At 37.4% G+C, this 26,493-nt stretch overlaps 1 protein-coding gene across 1 annotated transcript in view; it reads right to left on the bottom strand.

Moving 5' to 3' along the window:
• Nucleotides 1-26,493, bottom strand: part of LOC131240220 (beta-glucosidase 42) — a 96,599-nt gene that overhangs the window by 4,934 nt on the left and 65,172 nt on the right. Inside the window, exons 7-12 of the mRNA XM_058238345.1 lie at nucleotides 19,531-19,756; nucleotides 17,341-17,456; nucleotides 16,426-16,640; nucleotides 16,225-16,259; nucleotides 10,234-10,336; nucleotides 8,948-9,056 (exon numbers count right to left, since the gene is read on the bottom strand). Of these exons, the coding sequence (XP_058094328.1) occupies nucleotides 8,948-9,056; nucleotides 10,234-10,336; nucleotides 16,225-16,259; nucleotides 16,426-16,640; nucleotides 17,341-17,456; nucleotides 19,531-19,756 (804 nt within the window). The remainder of the gene's footprint in view (nucleotides 1-8,947; nucleotides 9,057-10,233; nucleotides 10,337-16,224; nucleotides 16,260-16,425; nucleotides 16,641-17,340; nucleotides 17,457-19,530; nucleotides 19,757-26,493) is intronic.

Genomic DNA, 26,493 nt, shown 5'->3' with positions numbered 1-26,493 from the left:
ATCAAGTAAGAGGGGCTCCCTAATCACTATAAGTGGATCCTTGACGCCCTAGTTCCCACCTTTAAATTCTTAGTTTTAATTACTCTATTTACAATTACTCTCTCAAATACTTCAGAATTAGTTTCACATCTTCTTCTAGTTCTACTTCTAGTAAATTTCAAAAACGTACAAGTTTCAGTCCTTGTGGATTCGACCTCGGTCTTACCGAGATTATTACTACATCGCGACCCTACACTTGGGGTTGTGAACAAAAACCAATAAGTATCTATATCCTAAGAGTGCGATACGTAATGCGATATTGATATTGCGAATAATGGATATGGCATGTGCAATGTACATAAAGAGAGAGGAAGTGGTCCGCAAGGCGTGGGAGAGAGGAAAGAGCAACAATTGTAAAAAGCAGGAAGCATGTGGTTCCACCCTATAAGTTACCTAAATGCCAACCTTTCCCATGTCCTTTAATAATCATAGTTTTAGCAATTCAAAAAACTAATTGCAAGCAAGTTTGCCCCTAGCAACTCTGATGATATATACATAAGATATTCCTAAGTTATCTCAACTTGTTTTGCATTAAAAAGAAAAAGGAAAACTAGATTAGCTAACTAAGGAGTCCAAATAAAAACCACTACTAAATAGGGAATATTCTACACAACCACATTGAATGCATAGGCTATATGGATACATGAGAAATGATCTAGTGTTCTCAGAGCACAGAGAGTTCTGCTGCTTCAAGTTGCACCAGGACCATTAAATGGTCCATGTGATTGATCTAGACTGTATCTCATGGATCAAATGGATAGAACAATAGGCTTTATGAGCACTTTGATCAAATGGATGGAGGGCTTGGGAGCACATACATCAAATGGATCGAGGGATGTATCTCATCAGAAATTTCTCTTTATTAAATTAATGGCATCCCAAGATGTTCTTTCAAGATCTCCAGGGATCTTTGGCAAGGTGATCCCCTTTCCCCCCTTCCTTGATCTTTGCTGAAGAGGCTTAAGAAAGCTTATTGAATCTATGGTAGGTAAAGGTATCATAAAGAACTTCAAGGAGGTGCCATCTACAGTTTGCCAATGATACAATAATTTTTCAATACCAAAATGAGTTAGATTCAAGTTATAAAGCTCATGTATGATGTCTCAAAGCAACATTGAGCATCTGGGTTAACTTCAGAAAAATGTGCCACAGTTGGTGTAGCATCCTCACCATCCTTAGTTTGCAAGGTTGCTTTGACTATGTATTGCAAAGTGGACATTATTCCTATGAAACATTGTGTTTTACAGCTTGGGGCTAACTCGAGGGTTTAGTCTGGTTGGGACCAGTGTTTGAACTATCTCCGATATTATCTTTATCTCCAACTTAACAATACCGATAACACTGGTAGCAATACCGATAATACTGGTAGTATCAAAAATTTCAGGTATTAGCAATGTATCGCTAAGTATCGCCAACGTATCAATATCGCTAATGTAATCGTCAATATTTTCAACTATGTAAATTCTAGGTGTCGCTTGTATTGCCAATGCATCAATATCGCCAATGTATTACCAATATTTTCAACTATGTAAATTCTAGTTAATGCTTGTATCATAAGTGTTTTGACGATATTTCAATAATATCGCCAACGTATTGATATCATCAAAATTTTCTTTATTAGGAAAAAAATATTTCAATTTTTTTCTTGGGCACATGGCTGTATGTAGTGTTCAATTTGTCATTGATAATATCTTAATATTATCGATATCACAACATGCGAGATATTGAGACCACAATCTTTCATTTCCTTTCCAATTGTTGATGATTTCTTGGTGAAATATAATGTGTTGTTGATATTTTGCAATATCGATGGATGTTTGGATGGTTAAATAGGCCGGAGGGGTTGGTTGGACTGAATTTCTTACAATAGCATATGCTTTTAAGGCCCCGTTAAATTGAAACTTGTTATGTATGCATTCTTTTTGCAAAATTTTTTATTTCTAAATATGCAAATATGTACATTTTAACATGTCCTAAAGTTTCGCTGAAAATTCCACCGTTTTTCCTATTTTCCCCACATTTCCGATTATCGGCGATATTGATATTGTTTCTATATCCCTAGCCAGCGAAACTTTTAGCGATACTGATACTTCGAACACCGGTTGGGACCCAATGGTGGAAAGGTTCAAGAAGATATTGGCCACTTGAAGAAATCTTATTTACCTTTAGGAGGCCAAATCATCCACATAAAGTCAACTCTCGCCGAATCTTCCTAGTATCCCTCATTATTTTGTGAAAAGGATTGAGGGATGCAATATTTAGAGGGAAATGGAGAAAGAATTAGATTGTGGGAAAACAAGTTCAGCAAGATCGTAAGAACAAAGAAATTTCCATACGAATGGAGGAAAAGTACCATGTTTCCTATTTGCAAGAGAAGACGTGCAAAGCTGCACTAACTATCGCGGATTAGTCGTACTATGAAATTTTGGTAGAGTGATTGAGCAAAGATTAAGAAATGAGACAAATGTATCAGAAAATCAGTTAAGCTTCATGCCAAGGAGTGTGAACATAAGGATCACTCATGGAGAGATAAGTGAGTTTCCAATTATAGCAGGAATGTCAGGGGCTGGCGTTGAGTCCGTATCTTTTTTGCATTGGTTATGAACAACTTCACTGGGCATTTATAGGATGAGGTCCCATGGTGTATTTTGTTTTGACACGACAGTTTTGATTGATGAGACAAGGGATAAACACAATGCTAGAGCCTAGAACTGTGAGGGAGCTCAAACCATGTGGAATTGCTAGCAATAAAGAGAGTCTGAATCTTATCAAAGATTAAGGACTTCCGGGGATCATCATCAAGGTGTTCTCAGAGCACCATAGAATCAATATCTAGGTCTAGGCCAACTCCTTGAAAGCATAAATTAAAGGTCTGATGTCTCTGTGTTTGACTTCTTTCAATCTTATCCCTAGATTCCTTGTATGTTTGTCATACTTAACCATTGCCTTAATTGATAATGGCCCCCTTCTTTTTCTCTAGAAAATTGTACTGTTACACACGCACATGCGCACACATAGGCCTTAAAAACATGCAATTCAACCTGGGGAGCTGCACGAGTCAATTGGTCCATTGGATGGATGGACCACCCGGTAGGATTTGGGGGTTCCACAGTCCAATCAGACCACTCGATTGATCCAGATCCGTCATCAAACCCTTCATTTGATCCAGATCCTTAATCAGCCATGTCTGGACCCTTGATGATGTCCATATCTTCAATTTGGACAATTGTATGACCCAGATATCCAATATGGACAACTGGATGGGTCAGATATTTAATCAGAACCCCTGGATGGTACTGATTTTCAACCAAATGGGCCTCATCTTCAATCAATCAGCAACGGGACCATGGTATGCCAAAATGGCAATGGCCATTACGTAATGGTAACGGTCATAACTGTTATGCGTTACGGGGCTGAAATGGCTGTAAAAAAATGACCCATGAAAAAAAATATATATACCGTAATGCCCATTACAGCCCATACCGTAACAGTAACAGTAATGGCGGTGGCCACTAAAGCCACTGTTACCGTTATGGAAAACCTTGAATGGGACTGCTCATGGTCTCCCATTGGATAATTGGATGGTCCTGCATCACACAAATAATAAACCTAGCTCATATTTTACCAGGTTTATTTTCATATATGTAAATCCATGTGAATTAATACTTTCATATGTATATGAGAAGACATAGAATTACACACTCAAAGACATGGCATGCATTCATTTTCTACAGCACAACTTGGCCATGGACACACATCAGTGATAGACATAGAATGTGTCAAAGCAGATCTTGAAAAACCATGAAGCGAGACATGCTACGACTGTATAGAAGTTCATTATGTTGATACTGGATAGGTATATTGTTAGAATACGGCATAGTATGCCATGTACATACAAAGAACAAAAATAAAAAGGGGGACATGCAGAATATTCTTGCTTTCAGAGTTGATGCAGATGTTAGCATCAAAAGTGCCAAGACAAAATCATAATCAAGCAGCAAGGACACTTTCTTTTGTTGTAACTCACTAACTCCTAGCATCTTATAATTCTTCTTTTTATAGTATTAGAACACCATGCATAGTTCAGACTTTAAACATAGCTCGTTCATTAGGCATAATCTGGTTATTTTAATGGATATAATGAGTGAGCAGCCCCCAAATTGCAGTTAAAGACGATTCAAGTCCAACTTGAAAGTAACTAATTGCAACTTGGAGCCCAATCCCTCAATATGAGTGCTAATCGAACATTTCGTACCCTTGCTTCACAAGACTAATTACTTGCATTTCAATCAGATATTGCATTGAAATGCACTCTTAGGGGATGTGTGGATCCTGTGGAACACAGATCTCAGTTTATGAGATTCCTTTTCTGTGTACATGACATTCCAGGTTTTAGTTGGGAAATGCAGGAATCACAAAAGCAGCATTGAAATCACTCATAGGGAACTCCCAAGGATGTGGGAACCAGCCAACCAGGTGCAGGTGGACATGTTGGAAACAAACATAATTTACACCTTCCTGGGAAAAGCGGAGCTGTGAAAGACATTCCACAGCAAGCAAACAGGTCCTAAATCTCCTGGATATTTTTGTAATGACCCAGGGTTTTGTATGCCTTCATGTACAAGCATATGTGTACACTTGCATTCATCCAAGCATACGTGTATAGATCCATCAATTCATCAATGTATTCATGCGTACAAGCATCCATAAATCTGTGCAAGTTGTGACCATTGAAATGCATGATCGATCTATTTAGTGTTAGCCATTGATCTGTGTAATTAATAGTTAGAGAATTTTATGTATAAATGTGTATATGTATACGTTGACTCTTACCACTCGTACTCACAAGACCACCCGCTAAATCATAAACTAGCCCAAAATTTAACCGTCGAGACAACACTAAACCTATCTGATCATGACACATGACCCGTGTGCAGAAACCACTCACTTGTAACCTTTTGTTACACTAAAAATCTGCCCAAACAAGATCACCCACTTGTACACCAATCAGCCCATTCTAAACCATTCAATCTTGAGTTATAATGAACCGTAACAAACTCGTAAAGTTAAAGATCAATCCGCCATCATTTGACCCACGATTTCCACTTTAGACTAGCATCATTAAGGACCATTAAACCCATATTTCAAAATGATAACATGCTTAAATCGTTCAAAATGATATAACCATGAAGATGAATCAATCCCTCAATTCATATCCTAAACCAATGTGTGCAAATCCTCCAAATCCATCATTAATTTTAGGTCACTCGTACATCTATCTCCATATCCGCTCGTATACTTGCCCATTCATCAAACCAACCTTAGAGATGCCTAATTAGACATAAATCTAGTAATCTAACTGTCCATGCCATCATTGGACCACTCCAACATAGCAAACTTTCCCTAGGACCATCCAAACCATACTCATACTCGTCTATCCATGATTTTAAACCATCAATTTTATTTCTTACCCTTGTGTGATCATTTTCAACCGCTTAAGTTTAATTCTAATGGCTACAGATACATCTACCAATCATCCAAGGATTTTCATGATGTACACACTCCTACCAGACCTTTCTCAAAAACTCATTTTCAGGTACCTGACGGCAATGAAAATTTAACCATAGATTACTCGACCCAATTGAACATCACATCCTCAATTTCCACCTAGATCACAATATTTGACCATACATCAGAACTTTTCATCATATTCGCTAGATGGCCCACCCAAATATCGGACAAAAACCACCAATACGATCCTCACAATTTCCCCAATGAATCTAAGTACTTATAGCATCAGGCCATGTCTGGGCCTGTTTCTAGAGCTCGAAGACTTTCGAGGAAGAATCCTCCGGTTCCATGGTTTTCTAAAACTAAAAATACATTCATACACCCATCCGTACCCTACACTGTACATCCTCGGCTCTATAGATCACAATCCAGCAATCAATTCGTAAAATTGACAATACGCCTACTTCCTGACACTTCAGAGAACCTTGTGGACTACTTGTTTCTAAGATCATCTGACCGTTCGTTTTGAAATCAATTCCATTTCAACCATTTGATTAAAGATAGACAATCGAACCGTTTCTTTGACAATCCGAACCATTCATTAGGTGGACCACCCAAGTATTCAAGCTTTGAACAGTGCACATTTCTCGATCCAATCAAAAATCACGTGTAGATCATATGTGGCACCAACGCACTTTTAAGTTAAAAGAACCAACAACAAACGACACTAGAACGTGAACGGTTCCTTCTTTGGCGCCTTGTGACTGGCAAGAAGCAACGACTCCAAAAGAACCCACCAAATAAGCATCATCTGAACTATCCGTCTACAAACCCTGTCGATCTCATGTTGTGATGAGAACCCAACCCGAAATAACAACCATTACTGCGAACGCACAAGATGTTCTCTTTCTTCTCCAACAATCCCGAAACTAGATGCAATGGGAGTGTAGGTTCATGACCCACTAAATCTCAATCGTTCATCTAGTTGTCCATCTGTTTAACACCATCCTAGCAAAAGCATGCTGCTGAGAACCACACAATCGAGAAACCAGCAACACAAATGCATCTCTGTCTTTTCCACTAGCAAGCGGTGGTAAGAAAAGTCTTCTCTGGAACCCACCAGCTAGACCCCATCGAACGTCCAAGAATCCTTCATCCTAAGCACCATCAAAACTATCCAAACTATCCAAAAGAATTGGCTTGTTGAGATCTGTCCAATGCAATGATTTTCCATTAAAATTGGTCGTCTTCCAAATCAAAATAGAACTTGTGTGAGATGAATGATTATATCAAACCTAATGTAGTTGGATTAAACAACCCAATCAAATAGCATGTGAAAGAGAAACTGTTGTTGAAATTTTCTAGTGAAAACCTCCTCTTGTATCTAGGAGACCTGAACCAAAGAGAGTGACCGGAGAGAGGGAGAGAGGCGATGAGAGTGTTTTAAAACCCCATCATTCATGAGAATAAGATCATTCCAGCAATCCATCATGAGAGAGAGAGAGAGAGAGAGAGAGAGAGAGAGAGAGAGAGAGAGAGAGAGAGCGCTGTAGTTGGGGCTGAGATTGGGTGCCTTTCGAGTCAATGATCGGGTTGAGTTATCGTCGCAACTCAGTGAGTAGTCGCGAACAATTTTTCATATATTAAATTATTTTTCTACATGTTATCTTCATGTTTTGTTTAATTTGTTGATTTGTAAAAGTTTAAGCTTACATGATATTAGTTCCTCTAAATCGTTGGTGAATGAAGTAATTCCATTACTAATATGAAAATATGGAAGTTATGGTTTGGTTATGGGATTAAAAAGAAAGAAAATATGAAGATATAGGATATATATGTGTATTTTTTTGAAATTCTAAGGGTTTTTATGTAAATTCCTGAAAGATAAGGATCTGAATATAATTTATATTGTTCTAGCTAGGTCAGGAATCATTTTGCATTTAAAATCCCACATTGTTCTTATTTGATCACCCAAAAACCTACCCTATTTAGCCCAATACCCGAAATCACATACTAGAATTTGAAATTTGGACAATCCAAGGGTTTTGTGTAATTTTAGATAAAACTTCAGATTTGATGCTTTATTTATTTATTTTTACCTATGAATTATTGCTCGAAATTCTAATTTATTGCTTTAGATTCTCGAATTGGTTCTCCAAAAAACATATGTTTGATGATTTCGGAAAAATATGTTATTTTAATACGCACGTTGCATAATTAAAAGCACGTTGTAATTCATGAGGTGTAATTGGTTATTGGAAAACTAATCGAGATAATGGATCTCTACCATATACCCTTTGGGCGGGTGAGCATGTCAGGATTGCAAAAGGTTTCCACTGCCATGCTCGGTAAGAGAAGTTTGTTATTACCTGACCATACGAAATGGTCCTTCACCAGTGAGTCCTTTGGATGGGTGAGTATGAGAGTAAAAGGTTTCCATTGCCAGGCGAAGAGTGACATTTGGAAGGGTGAGCATCATATGAAAGGTTTCCTTTGCCAGGCTAGGTGTTGTATTGGGAAAGGTTGGCCAACCGGATTAAAGGAATTATGAGGACTCTAATAATTGATTGGATTGAGATTGATGTGATAATATTGTGTTATTTGCATAGCATACATTCTTTTAAGCATAAGAAGTTACGTTTTTGTATTCGATTTCGATTACTTTAATTTTCGTCTTACGTGATTTTGAAATTATATTAGCGATAAATTGTGCGAGGCTATCTCACTAGGCTTTGTAGCTTACTCTTTGAGAATATTCAACTTCAGGTGCAGAGCTTCCCAGAGGAGGAAGAATATTAGAGATTTAACTCCGTAGTTTATTTCCTTTTATAGCTGAAGAACCAATGTAAAAAGGTCTTAGTAGTTGACCATTTAGTTAATTGTCAAACAGTGGATTAGTAGTTTAGTGAGTGGTGATTGATTATTAAATGTGAATATTATGATCGTGATGATGATTTAATATAGATTAGATTCATAGTATTAAGCGATGGGCGAATGCGAATGTGATTGTCATGATTAAATTACGTACTCTATTCATCTCACACCCTATAACTCGGGACCAAAGTTACTATACTCAGGTTCTGGATTTTTGGGCGTGACAATTTTTATGTGCATATATAGATAGTATAATAGAATTCAATACTGTAATTTCTGTAGGAAGAAATGTTAGTGCATTGGTTCTGTTGCATTTTCTTTATACTAAATCTTGTTTCCAAGTCTGAATCCAAGAAGTGCCCATGTCAAAGCCACATACACTGATGTGTATGCATGCATTACTTTGAATACATGAATACACATCCACAAGCACATTAGTGACTAGATTATTAGTGAAAGGGGCAAAAGTATGTACATGCATATACATACACACTGAGAGGAAACCAAAATGACCACAACACACCTGATTGATTGAGCAACTGCAGCTAGATATCCCTTATAATAATCAACTCTCTTCTTATCATCCAACGCCTCAGGGACTGATGATGTTTCAGAGTCTTCTTCATCCATGCCTGTAGATAAAGCAGAGAAGAATTTCAGAACTTACAAAAATGACACTGCATATGATAAAACTAGTTACTTTGCTGAGAAACTTGTTGATTGTAATAAACTCGTTTATTGTAATCAACCTATGTAAGAGACTATTTGATAATACTTGGTTGTAATCAACCAACTTAATAATCTATCACATTGCGCCTGTGGGAGTTTTATGCTCTTATTTCCGGTCCCCAGCCTGGATAAAGGAGAGGTTACGTCAGGTTGGCAGGCGCATAAAACTTATGCCATAACTTCCAACATGAATGTGAACAGAAAAGGATTCAAGTAGCCAACCCCAATTAGTTGGTATAAGGCTTAGAAGATGATACGTTACTTTGCTCAGAAATTGTTCAAGCTAATTCGGTTTAAATGACTGGACCATGGACTGACTGAGTGGATTATTCTACAAAGTGGTTGAGTTCTTTGATGACTCAGCTGCATTAAAAACATGGAAAACAGAACACAAATTTCCAAGTGTAGCCTGGGTTCTAAAACCTTCATTAACTACCTTTCGTCTTTATCATCCAATGGCATAAACATCACATCTAGAATTTTGGCAATGGATAAAAGTAAGCTATGAAGGTGCAAAAGATAATTTGTATATGAAGTAAATCTATCCAATATGACTAGGATCATCCGAGATTTCTAACGGGTCCAACCTTTCTGGTGCAAGTGACTTTGGCATAAGGAAGATGATTCGGCAACTTGTCATCTAGTCTCCAAATGCCTCTTATTATAAGAATACTTCCCTTGATTTTGGAGGGAACTTTCACCAACTCACCTCACACAAACATGAGGCGTCAGACATGGTGACTCTGAGAGACCCAACATGCCAACATCCCCAACAGAGTTACGTAGTAACATCAAAACATTTTGTATTATTTAATAAGCAGTAGCTCACAAAAACATACCATATAGGAAAAAAAAAAGTAATCTAGATTAATATAAATGAATAGACTATATATAAAAATAACTGAAAAAATATAAATTAAGATATTTTCCAAGTGGTGGTGTCAATGTGTCTGACACATATCTGACCCAGAATTCTTTTGAAAAATGGATCTAAAAGGTTGAAACATTGTGGCTTCTTCAGGATTGGTTGAAGATGCATTAATCTAATATTTATTTCAGTTTAGGTCTGTATATACTTACCGTTCTCAGTAACATATATTGGTGGATTGCCATATCTTTCAGCTATGTAATTGAGAATCTTCCGAATACCCCAAGGAACTATATAAAGCCATTCCGACGCAGCCTGCCATAAAAGGAAGTTGCTCAATATATTGTAGACGATTGACATTGAAAGCATTTGGTCATTCTACTTTTTTGAGATAAAGGTCGTTTTAGCCACTAACCAAAACTAGTCCATACACCCTTTTTTTTTTCTTTCCTTCCTTTTGAGAGCTAATGAGAACTTGTTAAGAAAGAAAAAAGAATGCATAGAGGGATGAGGGACAAGTCACCAATAAAACAAGGGAAACAACTGAAACCTCCCTATGTGTAAGAAATATTGATGGAAACCTCCATGATTCCTTTTGCATGGACAAAAATTGCAACAGAGATCACCCCAACTTCCTCTATATTAAACACAGCTGAATTTTATTACCTACTACTTCATCCAAAGAGAGGAGCAAAGAAAGGGTAGAAAACACATTAGCGAAAAGGGAGATGGTCATACTAAGCAGTGATACTGTAATTGGTTTTAACTAAATCCAATTATTCAAAGTGAATCCCATGGAAAAGAACAAGATTACAATTAAATCCACATTGATAAGAGTCCTATAAAGTAGTTCGCTAACACATAGAATGTTGTTCCAAGACTGGTTGATAGATTACTTATATCTTACCTATTAAAGGCAAATGAAATAAAATTGCAGATAACATTGTGACATGATGACATCTTCCCAATGTAACATTCTTGTATGCTGTATGCAGATTGTCACTATATCAAAATGCTTTGGGAATTCATAAATAACTAAATTCTTATGTCAATTTCTTGTATTTGGTTGATTTGCCCAAATCCTGTTTTTCATATTTCCAAGCACATTATGTCCTTGTCACTTTCTAAAAGGAAGAAGAAGAAAGAAAGAAAGAAAAACACCCTTGCAATGTGCGGTGGATTCAGGGTATCCCAAATCGGTTACGTATCGGCCGTAACGGCCGATACGTAACGGTAACGGTGGGACCCGTTACGCGATACGGGGTCGAAACGGCCGTTACGGACCCCGTAACGGCTGTGACGGGCCCTAAAAAAAAACAAAAAACAAAAAACAAAAAAAAAAAACTCACCTTTTTTTCCTTTCTTTTCTTCTTCTTCTTCTCTTTCTTCTTCTTCTTCTTTTTCTTCTTCTTCTCGAGCAGCTGCGGCTGCGGCTGCGGCTGCAGCTGCTTCTTCCTCTTCTTCTTCTTCTTCTTCCTCTCTCTCTCTCACTCTCTCTCTCTCTCAATCTCTTCTCTTCCCCTTTCCCTCTTTTTTTCTTTTCTCTTCCTTCCCTCTTTTTTTCTTTTCGTTTCCCTCTCTGCCCTTTTTTTTTTTTTAATACTGATGTAGGAACGTGTCACGCAAAGACGAGCGCTGACACTCCTCGAGCTCCGAGTTGTACGAACGGTTAAAAGGAGATCAAAGTCATATGGGCTCCACAGTGATGTATTTATTACATCTACACCGTTCGTCTATTTTCAGAGATCATTTTAGAGCACCGCCCAAAAAATGACTTATATCCAGAGATCATTTGGACCACACCAAAAATAGCAACAAAGATAATGATTTTCACGTTAAATAATTCGTACGCGCACGGTAACGTTTATTTTCCATCCAATGTGATCAGACCCGAGTGGGCCCACTATGATGTATATTTTCTATCCATATCGTCCATCCATTTTGCCACATCATTTTATGTTAGGATTCAAAAAATTAGTAATATTCAAATCTTAGGTGGACCACACCATAGGAAAAAATGGTTATAGAATGCTCACTATTAAAATTTTCTTAAAGTCCACTGTAACGTTTATTTTCAATCTAACTTATTAAGTGGGTCACATTGACGTGGATAAAGGGAAAACACACATGTCAGCTTGATCTAAAACTTTTCTAGCCCTCAATAAATTTTTAACAGTGAACATTTAATTATTGTTGTTTTTTATGGTGCAATCCACCTGAGCTTTGGATGTGCCTCATTTTTGGGCTCATGCCTTAAAATTATTTGGCAAAATGAATGGACGTTATGGATATAACACATTCATCACGGGTGGGGCCCAAAAAACTTTGACACGTGTTGCACTTTACATCTGAGTCCCTCCTAATTCAAGCCTTAAAAAATTGTACACGAGACATATATTAACTTAAAATTTGACAATTAAATTATGGATTGCAATTGCTAACTCACAATGCCAAAATCAAATTACTTAAATAGTTTTAATTATTAATTTGTGAGTTTTTATTTTTTAAAATAGGGCCTTTTGATTTTATTTTATTTTTTTATGATTCACTATCCAATAAATGTCCACCAATTTATAAGTGGGATAATGACAATAAATGACATGAATTTGAGGCTGATTTGGAGAATAGATTGGTCCTCCAAGTCAGCCCCAAATTGGTAACGCCATCTACCTGAATTTAATTTCATTTTTTTTTAAAGAACTATAGGGAGAAATAATATCAAGTTGTTAAGTATATAAATTACATATTTAAAAAAAAATTAAATATATGAATTTTGTAGTCAAATTCAAGTTACCTGGTTAAAAAATTAATCAGACAGTCCGATACAACTTCTCACCAAATAGTGGACCGTTACACCACCATAAACATGTTCCAATTTATAAATGAATGCATATTTGGAATGCTTAGAATATTCCGGATTTAATCAATATTTTTTCATATTTTTTTGGCAAAAAAAAAAATTTGCGCCGTTACGGGCCGTTACGCCTCCGTATCGCCGTTACGCCCCCGTATCCGTATCGGTTTCGGAGGGTACCGTTACGCCAACCGATACCGATACGGGACACCTTGGGTGGATTCTATCTATAGACCCCATAAGATCTACCATTAGATTCAACCTTCTGAACATTGATAGCAAGTGATTGAGAAGTTGACTAGGACTCAACAATTGGTAAAACCAAACAGATTTCTAAAGCCATGCCATTGATCCCAAAAGTAATGAAATAGAACAATTTATACCAAGTAAAACCCATAAATGTTGGCTGAATCTCACCCAAATTGAGCAAGTCTAGGGTAAATCCAGAAGACTCAACTTGGGTCTGCCTTTGGCCAAACTGACTTTATTAAGTCACCAGAAAGCACAAGTCCTGAGCTTTGAAAACATGGAAAATGTAAATGGGATGGCCATGTGGTCACTTAACCTACAAATAACCATATCATGCCCAAGGAATGCAGGGAATGGAGAATGTCTAGTTATGTATATGACAGTAAGAAGACTGGACGACTACAACATTGAAACAAAGAACGACCGATTCAAATAAAGTTGAAACAATATTTAGAAAAGAATAAAGATAAGGAAAAATTTGAAATTCAACTTGGAAACTGTCTTATACTCTGTACATGACTCAGGTGACTTCCAAATCAATCAATGAGTTTCCAAACATTAAAATCTGACAGCAGGTTTTGGAACATTTAATCAAACACAACACAACCACATGCATAATGATGCAGATATTAGATCTAAGAGCTAGATTGGACTTTCACACATTAAATAGACACAAAGGAAGAAGCAAAATAATGCAAGGGCATTTTCACACCGGGATCGAGTGGGGTTGCCAGTGGGATGCAGGGGCACCCTTGGGGTGGGAGGCCCGAGTGAGGCTGGTGGCTCATGTGAGGCGGGTGGCTCATGTGAGGTGGTACCCATGTGATGTGGGGCCCACGAGGGGGTCGAAACCGAGGTCATAACCCATACGATGTGGGGCCTGCGCTATGAGATAAAGGGATTAATTCGCCATGCTCTATCAGTTCGAGCTTTTAGAGCAAGTAGTTAATTGTCCTGCATCACAAAACTAGTCATTTTCAATGATAAAATCATTCTTACGGCAATGCAAATCAAACATGCTAGCTGTTGTTGGTGATGGGTGCCTGAAAAGCCAATGACAACTATGATCATGGGTTTATATGACCACCTACGTTTGGTATGTGAGCGGATTAGGTGTTACCCGGGTAACACCCACCCTTACTGTGGGGCCCACCTTGATGGTGCGTTGTATATCCACTCCATCCATTTGTTTCTCCAGCCCATTTAGGACAGAGTTTGAAAAATTATGCAAATCCAAATCTCAGGTGGACCACACAATGGGAAACAATGGTGATTTAGTGCCTCGCCATTAAAAATTCCAAAGGGTCCATCATAAGGTTTTCGTAAGGTTTATTTGCAATCCAACCTGTTGATAATGTCAGGAAGATCTCGATGAAGGGAAAATACAAATATTAGCTTGATCCAAAACTTTTGTGGCTCACAAAAAGTTTTCGACAGTCATTCAGCATTGTTTCTAATGGTATGGTCCACCTGAGATTTGGATCTTCTTAAGGTTTGGGATCGCATCCTAAAATGAGATGAAACAACTAATGGACAACGTGGATATACAACAAATACATCAAGGTGGGCCCCACATGGTTAGGGTAACCCACTAAGGTATTACCCGGGTAATAGCTAATCCACTCCCGTTTGGTATATACCATGGATGATATAATTAATGTGTTAGAAACTTTAAATGTTTTATTATATGGGTTACAACTTACATGGAGGATTCCTCTAGTTGTCCAAGGGGATATGAGTTGGGTCACGATGGCTACTGGCCAAGGGAGAGTTGTTGCCATGAATCTCAGTACCCTAAATGTCTATGGCCGCTATAGCAAGTTTGGGCAACCTATAATCATGTTATGTGATCGTCCTATGTGTTGGAAACCAATGACAAGTTGGAATAGACATTCTCCATCATCAGGCTCTTGGTGCCTTGCCCTACCCCTCATGGGAACGTGAGCGTTCATTATGCATGTAGGTTCTTGTGTTTAGGCTTGACTAGACACTTGCATTAGAAGATCACATCAAGCCTCAAGAGACCTTTCATGTCTGGAATGGACTGGTTTGATGATGCACTTGCTTTGACTAACCATGGAGGCGTGGACTTAAGGTCATGTTGGGACTTCATGGTCCTAGTGTTTTGTGCTTTGGGTCACCCTACAAGGTTACATTAGAGGTTGACATATGCATGTGGTTGGGCTCATGAATTAGGATGTGGTTGAAGCCCACTTACTCCAACATGGGATCCACTAGTGCACCCAAGAACTCTTTGTGGCTTAGATCTTGGTGAGGAGCACCATAACAAGTGCATCCCTCTAAAACCTTGCTTCTCCTTATAAATAGATCATATTCTAAGGAACGGGACATTTGGTGAGAGAGAAGAGAGAAGGAAAACGTTACATTAGCACCATAATAAGTGCATCCCTCTAAAACCCTGCTTCTCCTTAGAAATAGATCCTATTCTAAGGAACGGGATGTTTGATGAGAGAGAAGATAGAAGGAAAAGGTTACATTAGATCTCTCTCTCTCTCTCTCTCTCTCTCTCTCTCTCTCTCTCTCCCCTTACCATCCATCACGCGTGTACGTGTAAATTCCTCCTTATGGATGGAACCTAGCCCTATAAAGGGCATGGGTGCGTTCTATATTTTCCATCTCTTTGTTGGGATAGATCAAAGAGAATCTCCTATGTTGGAGAAGTGGCATCGGCTATCATCAAGGGATCAAAGGACACAATTCAAGGTATGATCTCCACCCTTAGTTTGTGAGTTCAAGGAATTTGATTGTATTTATATGGGGATCCTAAAAATCTAAAATCTGGAATTTTGAAAAGTTTACACTTTTGTGTCTTTCAAAAAACGACAAAAATTGTATCATTGTGTGTTTGCAAATCTTGGATAATTGGTGCAGCCCAACTATTTTTCTAACAATATGAAGGAAAGATGAGAAGTACGATCAATAAATGTTTCAATGCCTTGGCATGCTCACAAACGTCTCTATTGTTTCTGTGTGTAGGTGGTGGAGAGAGAGAGAGAGAGGAGAGAGAGAGAGAGAGAGAGAGAGAGAGAGAGAGAGAGAGAGAGAGAGAGAGAGAGAGAGAGAGAGAGAGAATCCATACCTTCTCACCAATTAAGCCACCCCCTGGCAATTCAACTGTGGATGACACAAGAAAATCAAACTAGATTAATATATATATATATATATATATATATATATATATATATATATATATATATATATATATATAGATAGATAGATATATAAACTATTACTAACCTAATGATGTTAAAATAAGTCGGGAAGCCATTGAAGTCAATACCTATTCTCTCCATCTCTTGTACTTGGTAGTAACCATTCTCTTCAGACTTCCTAGGTGCATGAGCAATAAGCCTGGAGGTATAGTGATTAAGGCCCACAAAGTCAGTAGAATTCTGCAAGGATTTCTTATCTTCCTCTGAGAACTTTGGTAGCTGATCAGCAACTCTTTCACGCATGCTTGCTGGGTAGTCTCCGAAGTATATTGGATCCAAGAACCTTCAAGATGAAAGAAAAGAGGATCAGGAGAAAGCTTTTAAAGATCTCCTTAGCTTGTGGAGGGGAAAATTGTCATAACCATCTGACTTGACAAGAGATTTCTATATGATGAAAACGCCCTTGAAAATTTTTAATCTGATGCATAGAACAGGGGAATTACTGGTGCATCCTACGTCTGATCAAGTTGATTGAACGTAGGAGGGAAGGTTTAAAGTGACCAAGATCCTGAAAATGCCCTAATATGGTCACTTTAAAAAGTCTATCATTGATGAGCTTAAAGGTTTAAGTTTATGGACATTGGTACATTCTAGAAAAAATGATGCTTTCGGCCAAGTCAATAGCATAACAAAAAGACATGTTTTGGTGATATGATCCATTAAAAATGAAGGCCGCTGTTTCTCATTTCACTTTCAAATGAAATAATGTGGCGGATGGTTTGATCAAACTTGGGAGGCAATGGCCTCTTTATGTAGTGGCCTCCGTTGTAGCAGTGATGTCTTTGGCAGATTTTGGCAGATTTTACAACCATTTGTGGCTTTAGTACTAAGTAGTTGCATCTTGATTTTCTATTTTAGTTTTTCATTGATCAAAAGAATCTCCATAAATTCTTACAAAGTGTCGTATTTACTTTTCTAAAATTTACGTTTCAAAGATTTAACAGAGAGCTATTTGTATGTGTGTGTTGAGGAAGAACAAGTACCAGCCAAGTTGAAATTCAATGCGTCTTGCGGCAGCAACTTTATCATGCATTGCATCTGAAAAAGCTTCTGCCCATTCACAATCAACTGATATGCCTATTTGACCACCTTGCTTGGCCTAGCGTGAAGAAAATAAGGAGATCATAATTGTGCCACCTTGCTTGCTAGGCATAGAGTAAAGAAAGTAAGAAGATAATCATTTTGCCAACTTGCTTGCTTGGCCTACAGTAGAGGAAGTAAGAAGATAATCATTTTAACACATTGCTTGCTTGGCCTAGGGCAAATAAACCGCCATTCATTAGCTCTATAATATGGTGGCAGAGGAGAAATGGAGTCTGTAATTTCATTATTCACTATATTCTTACTTTGGTTAATAGTTTTTCCATCATTTTATATTTAATCCAATTTTCTAGCGCCTTGCCATTTCCCCAGTGAGCATAGATTTTACTGGATTTTAAGTTAGACTAGATTCAGCTAGAAATGGAACATATTTTTGAACAAGTTGAACAAGGGTGGCAATGGACTGGTCAAACCACCCTACCAGCTTTGGACCAGGCTTGGACTTATTAGGTTTGACCCTTGGCCAGGCTTGGGCCTGGCATGCATGGCCAATCAATTCTTGGGCTGGGCTTGGGCTCAAATCAGTTTATCCCGGCCCAACCCCAAACTTCATACGTAAATGTCTTAAATCCTACAAATATGTCATTCTAATCCTTGATGAGGCAACCCATGCATCTTGAATGTAAACCATTGATTTCATTCCTCTAGGTGTCTATTTCTTTGTGAATGTGTGGTCCACTTGATCAATGGATAGATTGGGAACATTCAAGTGGGAGATAATGATTTTATCAATTTCCATGTTAGGTGGGTAGGGCCTGGGCCCAACCATTTTTTTGGGCTCAGGATTGGATCTGTTGTGCTAGGCCCATTCCGCACTTAGGCCTTGAACCTTAAGAGTCAGGCTGAGCCATGGCCTAGACTGGCCCGGCCCAAACCTGGTCCATTGCCACCTTGCTTACTTGGCCTATGGTAGAGAAAGTAAGAAATAATCATTTTAACACCTAGCTTGCTTGGCCTAGGGCAAATAAACTGGCATTCATTAGCTCTATAATATGTTGACAAAGGAGAAAGAGAGTGTGTAATTTCATTGTTCACTACATTCTTACTTTGGCTTGCAGATTTTTCCATCATTTTATATTTAGTCCAATTCTATAGTGACTTGGCATTTCCCCAATGAACATAAATTTCACTGGATTTAAGTTAGACCAGCTTTGGCTAGACATGGAACCTATTTTGAACAAGGGTCAAGGGTGGCAATGGACAGGGCGAACTGCCCGGCCCAGCTATGGACCAGGCTTGCACCTATTAGCTTTGGCCCTTGGCCAGGCTTGGGCCTGGCATGCATGGCCCAGTCAATTTTTGGACCAGGCTTCTGCTCAAATCATTTTATCCCAGCCCGATCCAAAACTTCATATGTCCATCCTATATCCTACAAATTTGCCATTCTAATACTTGATTAGGCAACCCATGCATCTTGAATGTAAACTGTTGATATCATTCCTCAAGGTGTCTATTTCTTTTGCATGTTTGGTCCACTTGATCAACGAATCAATTGGGAACATTCAACTGGGAGATAGTGATTTTATCATTCCTGAATCAATTGGGAACATTCAACTGGGAGATAGTGATTAGGCAACCCATGCATCTTGAATGTAAACTGTTGATATCATTCCTCAAGGTGTCTATTTCTTTTGCATGTTTGGTCCACTTGATCAACGAATCAATTGGGAACATTCAACTGGGAGATAGTGATTTTATCAATTTCCAGGCCAAGTGGGTAGGGCCTGGACCCAGCCAAAATTTTTGGGCTCGGGCTTGGGCTTGTTGTGCTAGGCCCATGCCTAGCTCGGGCCTTGGACCTGAAGTGTCCGCCCCATTGCCACTTCTAATTTTGAACATGATTTCTTTCAACTCTCTTAGGCATGAAATGCCAACCTTTGACATGAGCAGCCAAACAATGGATACTGCTGATTATAGTAACATGATGCTAGAATTGATTTCGAAACAGGTTCCATGTATGATGGTAGAGAAGTAAAACTGTTTCTTTAGGCTATAAGATTTCAAATGAATACAACGCATCCACCCAAACTGGTGAGAAAAAGAGCAACAATAGGATGTATCAGACTGCATACCTTAAATTTCTCTCTGTACACAGCAACAGCAGCTGCATGAGCCAAGAGCTGGTAATGTGCAGCCAGATATGGTTCAATCAAAGAATTTTCATTTCTTCCAGGAGCGAATATCCCAACACAGTAACCATTCACTGCAGTTTGAAGAGGTTCATTGAGTGTGATCCAGTGTTTCACCCTATCCCCAAAATTTGCAAAGCAAGCTTCTGCATAGGTTGCAAAGTATTTTCTGGACATTTGTCACATGGGAAATGAAATCTTTTTCATTAAACCAGCAAAGCAATCAAAAAGGAATTTTCAATATGGCAAGTGCAATAGAATATAAACCTTGTTAAATTAATAAAGAGTGTTAGTATAAGAAAATAAATTTAATAAGAAATCATGTAATTCTGATATATATATTTACCACATGTAATCAATATTTTAACTAAACGCTAAAACAGTAGGGAATAAATTTTGTGCTATAATCTTAAGAAACTTGAAGGCTTAATTAGACTGGAAATCCATGTTACATTATTCAGTGGTATCATGCATCCAACTTTAAAATAAATAACCCTTAGCTTTCATTAAACGATTTGTATGTTTTTAAAGAATCACTCTGGTGGTAATTGCTGTCACTCACTGACTCATGATAGGTAGAAGAAGAAGAGGAGGAAGAAGAAGAGGAGGAAGAAGAAGAAGTAGAAGAGATGTTAAGAAATAGTGTAGCTCCTACAAGGGCACTTTTGTAATTTCTGTCCTATGAAGGTATTCCTGTAATCTATGTAAATTTCTTAAATCTTGGAGCTCTCTAGATAAGCTTGAGATGATATCTAGAATCTTCCTAGGTAGACTTGAGAAGCTATAAACAAGGTTCAAAAAATTGGTTCCTGCTCGGTTGTTACAGCCATATTGGATCTGTAATTGTTGACAACATTACACAATATAGGAGTGAAACATGCCTCCTCAAGTCTGTAGCTGTATCAAGTCGTATTAGTCGATACAGGCCGACATGCCTATAAGAGGCTTGAAAATTAAAAGAAGAAGAAAGAGAGAAAAACATAAGCAACAAAGGAGAGTTTTTGTTATCTTCCTTCTCCCTTTTTGTGTCTATTTAAAGAGAAAATATTTATAAAGGATAAGCTCATTAGTTGTCTCCTAATCATTGTTGTCGAATCACATAAGCGATCATGTGTGATTGCATATGCCTATGCGCATATGCGATTGCATATTTTTTATTTTTTTATTTATTTATTTTTTTTGAAAAATTAATATATATATATATATATATTAGGGAAAAAAATGTAAAAAAAAAAAAAAGTATAAGAAACTAAGGAGAACTTTTCTAAGTTAATAGATAACTAATTTTACATATTTAAAATACATTTGAGAGAGATAAAATCAATTAAACAATGAATTAAACATCAAGTCATCCACATTTAACAATATAGTTAACAAGAAGTAACAACAAAATCAACACGCTATTTATTTATTATGGTAGAAAATCAACAATCTATCTTCCTTGAAACTTAAAAGTGCTTGAATCTTGATCTTCCAACTTCCAAGAGAGAGGGAATGTAAGAGAGAGAGAGAGAGAGAGAGAGAGAGAGAGATCACTTGGAAGTAGGAAATACAAGAAAGAGGGAGATTAAGACCACTTGTAATTAAGAAATGCAAGAGAAAAATAGAGTAAGAGAGTTTTGGAGTGAGAATATTGCAAATGGATGAGATTTGGAAGCCTTTTTATAGACAAAATGTTATTTTTTTGCAAAAAAATAAAAATAAAAATAAAAATTCAATGTGCCATGGCCAATATGCAATCGCATATTTTTGCATATGCAACATATGCGATCGCATATGTGCCAGATCACATATGCCATGATCGCATATGCGATCTGCATATGCATATGTGCATATGCGATCGCACATGACAACAATGCTCCTAATCACGATTATACAAACCAAATTAAAAACAAGAATGGTGCACTGCAGACTGTTCTAAATATCACCGATATTATCTTTATCTCTAGCTCAGCGATACCGATAACACTGGTAGCGATATCGATAACGCTGGTAGTATCAGAAAATTCAGGTATTAGCAATATATCGCTAAGTATCGCCAACGTCTCAATATCGCTAATATAATTGCCAATATTTTTAACTATGTAAATTCTAGGTGTCGCTTGTATTGCCAATGCATCAATATCGCTAATGTATCGCCAATATTTTCAACTATGAATATTTTAGGTAATGCTTGTATCATAAGTGTATAGATGATATTTCAATAATATCACGTATTGATATCATCAAAATTTTGTTTATTAGAAAAAAAAATTATTTCAACTTTTTTTTCATGGGCACATGGTTGTATATAGTGTTCAATTTGTTATTGATAATATTAATAATATCATATTGCAACATGCGTGATATCGAGACCACAATCTTTCGTTTCCTTTCCAATTGTTGATGATTGCATGGTGAACAAGGTATGCCAAATCGGTTACGTATCGGCCGTATTGGCCGACACGTAACGATAACGGTGGAAACCGTTACCTGTTTCGAGGCCGTATCGGCCGTTATGATTTTTTGTGCCCGTATCGGCCGATACGGGCCCGTTACGGGCGTAACGGCCGTTACTGGCCCGTAACGGTCAAAAAACGGTTAACTTTTTTTTTTTTTTTTTGCATTTTAAGCTCCGTTTTTGCTGTTTTTTTGAAACTTCTTGCTTCCAAACTGTTTCTCACTCCTTCTACTACTAATTTTGACCAACCTTAGCTGGATATTTGAGGAAAAAACACATTATATTGCGGATTTTGTTGAATCAAAGCTTGGTGGGCCATTTTTCATAAATTTGTCAAAAATAGGTATTTATACTTTTTTTAATATGTTTTGCTGTTTTAATCATCTCATATGATGTGTTAATCATAGTAGAACATGTTAACATGCATTTTACAGATTTGGGGTGCCATTTAATATTTTTTTAATATTTTTTTCTATTTACGCATGAATTTTGACCCTTTTTTTTTAAATTCGAAAAATCAATTTTTAATGGTTGTTTTGTTGATTTAATCATGCCATATGATGTGTTAATCATATTAGAACATGTTAATGTGCATTTTACAGATTTGGGGTGCCATTTTATATTTTTTAAATATTTTTTTCTATTTACGCATGAATTTTGCCCCTTTTTTTAAAAATTTAAAAAATCAATTTTTAATGATTTTTTTGCTGTTTTAATCATGCTATATGATGTGTTAATCATAGTAGAACATGTTAATGTGCATTTTACAGATTTGGGGTACCATTTTATATTTTTTAAATATTTTTTTCTATTTACGCATTAATTTTGCCCCTTTTTTTTTAAATTCAAAAAATCAATTTTTAATGATTGTTTTGCTGTTTTAATCCTACCATATGATGTGTTAATCATAGTAGAACATGTTAATGTGCATTTTACAGATTTGGGGTGCCATTTTATATTTTTTAAATATTTTTTTCTATTTACGCATGAATTTTGGCCATTTTTTTAAAAATTCCAAAAATCAATTTTTAATGGTTGTATTGCTGTTTTAATCATGCCAAATGATGTGTTAATCATAGAAGAATATGTTAATGTGCATTTTACAGATTTTGGGTGCCATTTTATATATTTTTTATATTTTTTTCTATTTACGCATGAATTTTGGCCTTTTTTTAAATTCGAAAAATCAATTTTTAATGGTTTTTTTGCTATTTTAATCATGTCATATGATGTGTTAATCATAGTAGAACATGTTAATGTGCATTTTACAGATTTGGGGTGCCATTTTATAATTTTTTAATATTTTTTTCTATTTACGCATTAATTGTGGCCCTTTTTTTTAAAATTCGAAAAATAATTTTTTAACGATTGTTTTACTGTTTTAATCATGTCATGTGATATGTTAATCATAGTAGAACATGTTAATGTATATTTTACAGATTTGGGGTGTCATTTTATAATTTTTTTCTATTTTCGAATTAGTGACTTTATGTTTTTATTTGCTTATATTGGACAGGTTTTGCCTTGGAGCTTCTTAGGGTTTAGTTAGAATATAAAATCATCTTTATTAACATAGGTCATACACTCATACCAAGGTGTCCCGTATCGGTATCGGTTGGCATAACGGTGTCCTCCAAAATCGATACGGATACGAGGGCGTAACGGTGATACGGGGGCGTAACGGCGCAAATTATTTTTTTTTTGCCAAAAAATATGAAAAACTATGGATTAAATTCAGAATATTCTAAGCATTCCAAATATGCATTCATTTATAAATTGGAACATGTTTATGGTGGTGTAACGGTCCACTCTTTGGTGAGAAGTTGTATCGGACTGTCTGATGAATTTATGAACCAGATAACCTGAATTTGACTACAAAATTCATATATTTAATTTTCTAACTATCTACTATCAATGATAGATATATTAGAATGAATGTAAAATGAAAATATCTTACATTATGTGTTTGCAATTATTTTTGAGGAATTTCTCGAACATACCTGTGGTCCTGTGCAGTGTGGTGCACGTGACTGTGATAGTGTAATTCCTGTCTATGACCTGTCATCCTCAAGTCAAGAATATTAAAAAAAAAAAATTAGTAGTGTCTGATATACTCCCCTGCAACTTGATTAAGGATTACTTGATTGGTTATCAGGGGAGCTATTTTAAATACAAGTTCGGCAGCGTCAAGTGTGTGCAATTGTGCATGGCTTCTTGCAATAATACTGTTGTGAGCTGTCTGCTGCAAATACTTACCTTAACACAAATATATACTCACAATCACAAGTCACCACCAAAATGAAAATCTTCTTTTTTGTGGTTGCTCGACCACCACATCATCGTCATCGTCACCATCAGGCTGAGGCTGTCCAATAGGTGTAGGTGCTGCATATCCATAATATCTAGTGCCAGAAGGAAATACTAGATCAACGAAACTAGAGGATGACTGATCCTGACTAGGCAACGACTCTGACCCGGAGTAAGGATATCCACCAGTGCTCGTCGAATAGCCATACTGGTGCTCATACTCAGGCTGTTGAGAATCTTGAGATTGAGAGTGCGTCTGCTGTGATGAGTAACTTGGATTTGGATCTGGATATCTATAATCATATAGATATTGATCGGGAGCGCTACTCCAACATGAATGTGATGGAACAGGCTCAGTATAACCATCATAATTCAATTCACCATAAGAATATCCATCATAATAACCAAGACCATGAGCCTGCTGATGTTCCGAACCTCTCGGACCCGGTGCACCACTAGATGTACCCACCTCCTGCTGGCTGTATCGTGACTCGGTACACTCATAAGTCCGACCTCGTGTACCACCTCGTCGCTGTTCATCGACATCGTGATCTGTAGACGGCTGTATAGGGCGTTGAGCAACACCAGAAGTACCAGCACCAGGGGCAGGGGGGTCATCGTCTTCATCCGACACGGTCACGCTACCACTGCTCGTACTCTTTTGTTGATCTTGAGCCGTATCTATACGTGGCATAAACGCTGCCCCTCTTACTGGGTCCAACACATCTGCACGACTCTCTTGTTGCACTCTGCGTATTTCTGGGTCATCAATTTCCAATTCTTCACTATCCTCTTCAATTTGCTTTTCCCTTGTTTCTAACCAAGGTAGAAGTGGGTCATCCTCATCATAAATATTATCCAAGTTTATTGGACAGTAGTCTCCGTCATCAGCAGCTGTAATGCTCCTATGATGTCGTCGCATTCTTAGTTTTATATTGTAGTGCATGAAGACAAGTCTATCTAATGTTCTAGTCTGCAATCTATTCCTATTCTTTGAATGAATGAGCGCAAAACAACTCCAATTCCTTTCGTAGCTAGAGGAAGATGTTGTCTGGTTCAAAACTTTTACTACAATTTTTTGGAGAGCCTTCGTACTCTCTCCGAAATTAATCCACCATTCGGCTGGTTGCAATCTAGATATTGCATGCTGTGCAAGAGCATCTCCAAAGCTACCAAGGCGATTTCCAAATGTATCTAATTCATTTAATGCCTTTATTTGCATATCTAAATCAGGCTCTAATCTCTTTATCACATTTTTTAGCCCGACACAAACCTCATCATCCGCAACAAATGATTGGGCATATCTATACCTAGGATTTAAGTAGTAACCTGCTGTATGAAGATCGTGATGGAGTTGTTTTGTCCATCTCTTGTCGATCATCTTCCAATAAGTCTACCAACTTCTACAACCACGTTGAATTGCAAACTTTGCCTTATCCATGGCATCATATAGGAAGCCGATGGTAGGTGCTTCATCGGATTCAACAAGACGGAGTACCCTCATTAGTGGCTCCATCACCTTTAGGATCGCCTTGACCTTCTTCCTATATTTGTTGTCCCGTATGGTGTTCGCAACTTCGACCGGTGTTCCTGATGTCTTCTTCCCATGTTTTGTGTTGAGCCATTCTCGGGAAGCGAACATCTCACTCAACTCTTCCCTATGCTGGAATAAACTCTCTAATGCTATAAAGTTTGTTGCGAATCTAGTCGCCGCAGGCCTCAACAACTCTCGTCCTTTCGTGAACTTTCTCATTATTGCAACTACTTGATTATGGTTGTAAATAAACGTCGTCACTTCCCTTGCCCTTTCGACCATTTCCTTAACATTCTTCTTCTTCCCAATATCTTCCAATATAAGATCAATACAATGGGCAGCACATGGTGACCAAAAAAGATGTTTTCTCTTATCCATCAACATATGTCCTGCAAGCTTATATGTTGCTTCATTATCTGTCATAATCCGCAATGGGCAGCACATGGTGACCAAAAAAGAAGTTTTCTCTTATCCATCAACATATGTAGAATTTTTTGTTGCCTCTGAGGCATCAATTGACTTGTGGTATATAGTTCCTAAGTGGCAGTATACCATGAAGTTGATCATGCTGCGTCTGGTTGGGCCAGTCCAACCATCACACATGATTGTGCATCCTCTGGCTTGC

Source organism: Magnolia sinica, chromosome 3 (assembly GCF_029962835.1).
Source record: "Magnolia sinica isolate HGM2019 chromosome 3, MsV1, whole genome shotgun sequence".
NCBI lineage: Eukaryota > Viridiplantae > Streptophyta > Magnoliopsida > Magnoliales > Magnoliaceae > Magnolia > Magnolia sinica.
This window is presented reverse-complemented; position numbering and strand designations above follow the sequence as displayed.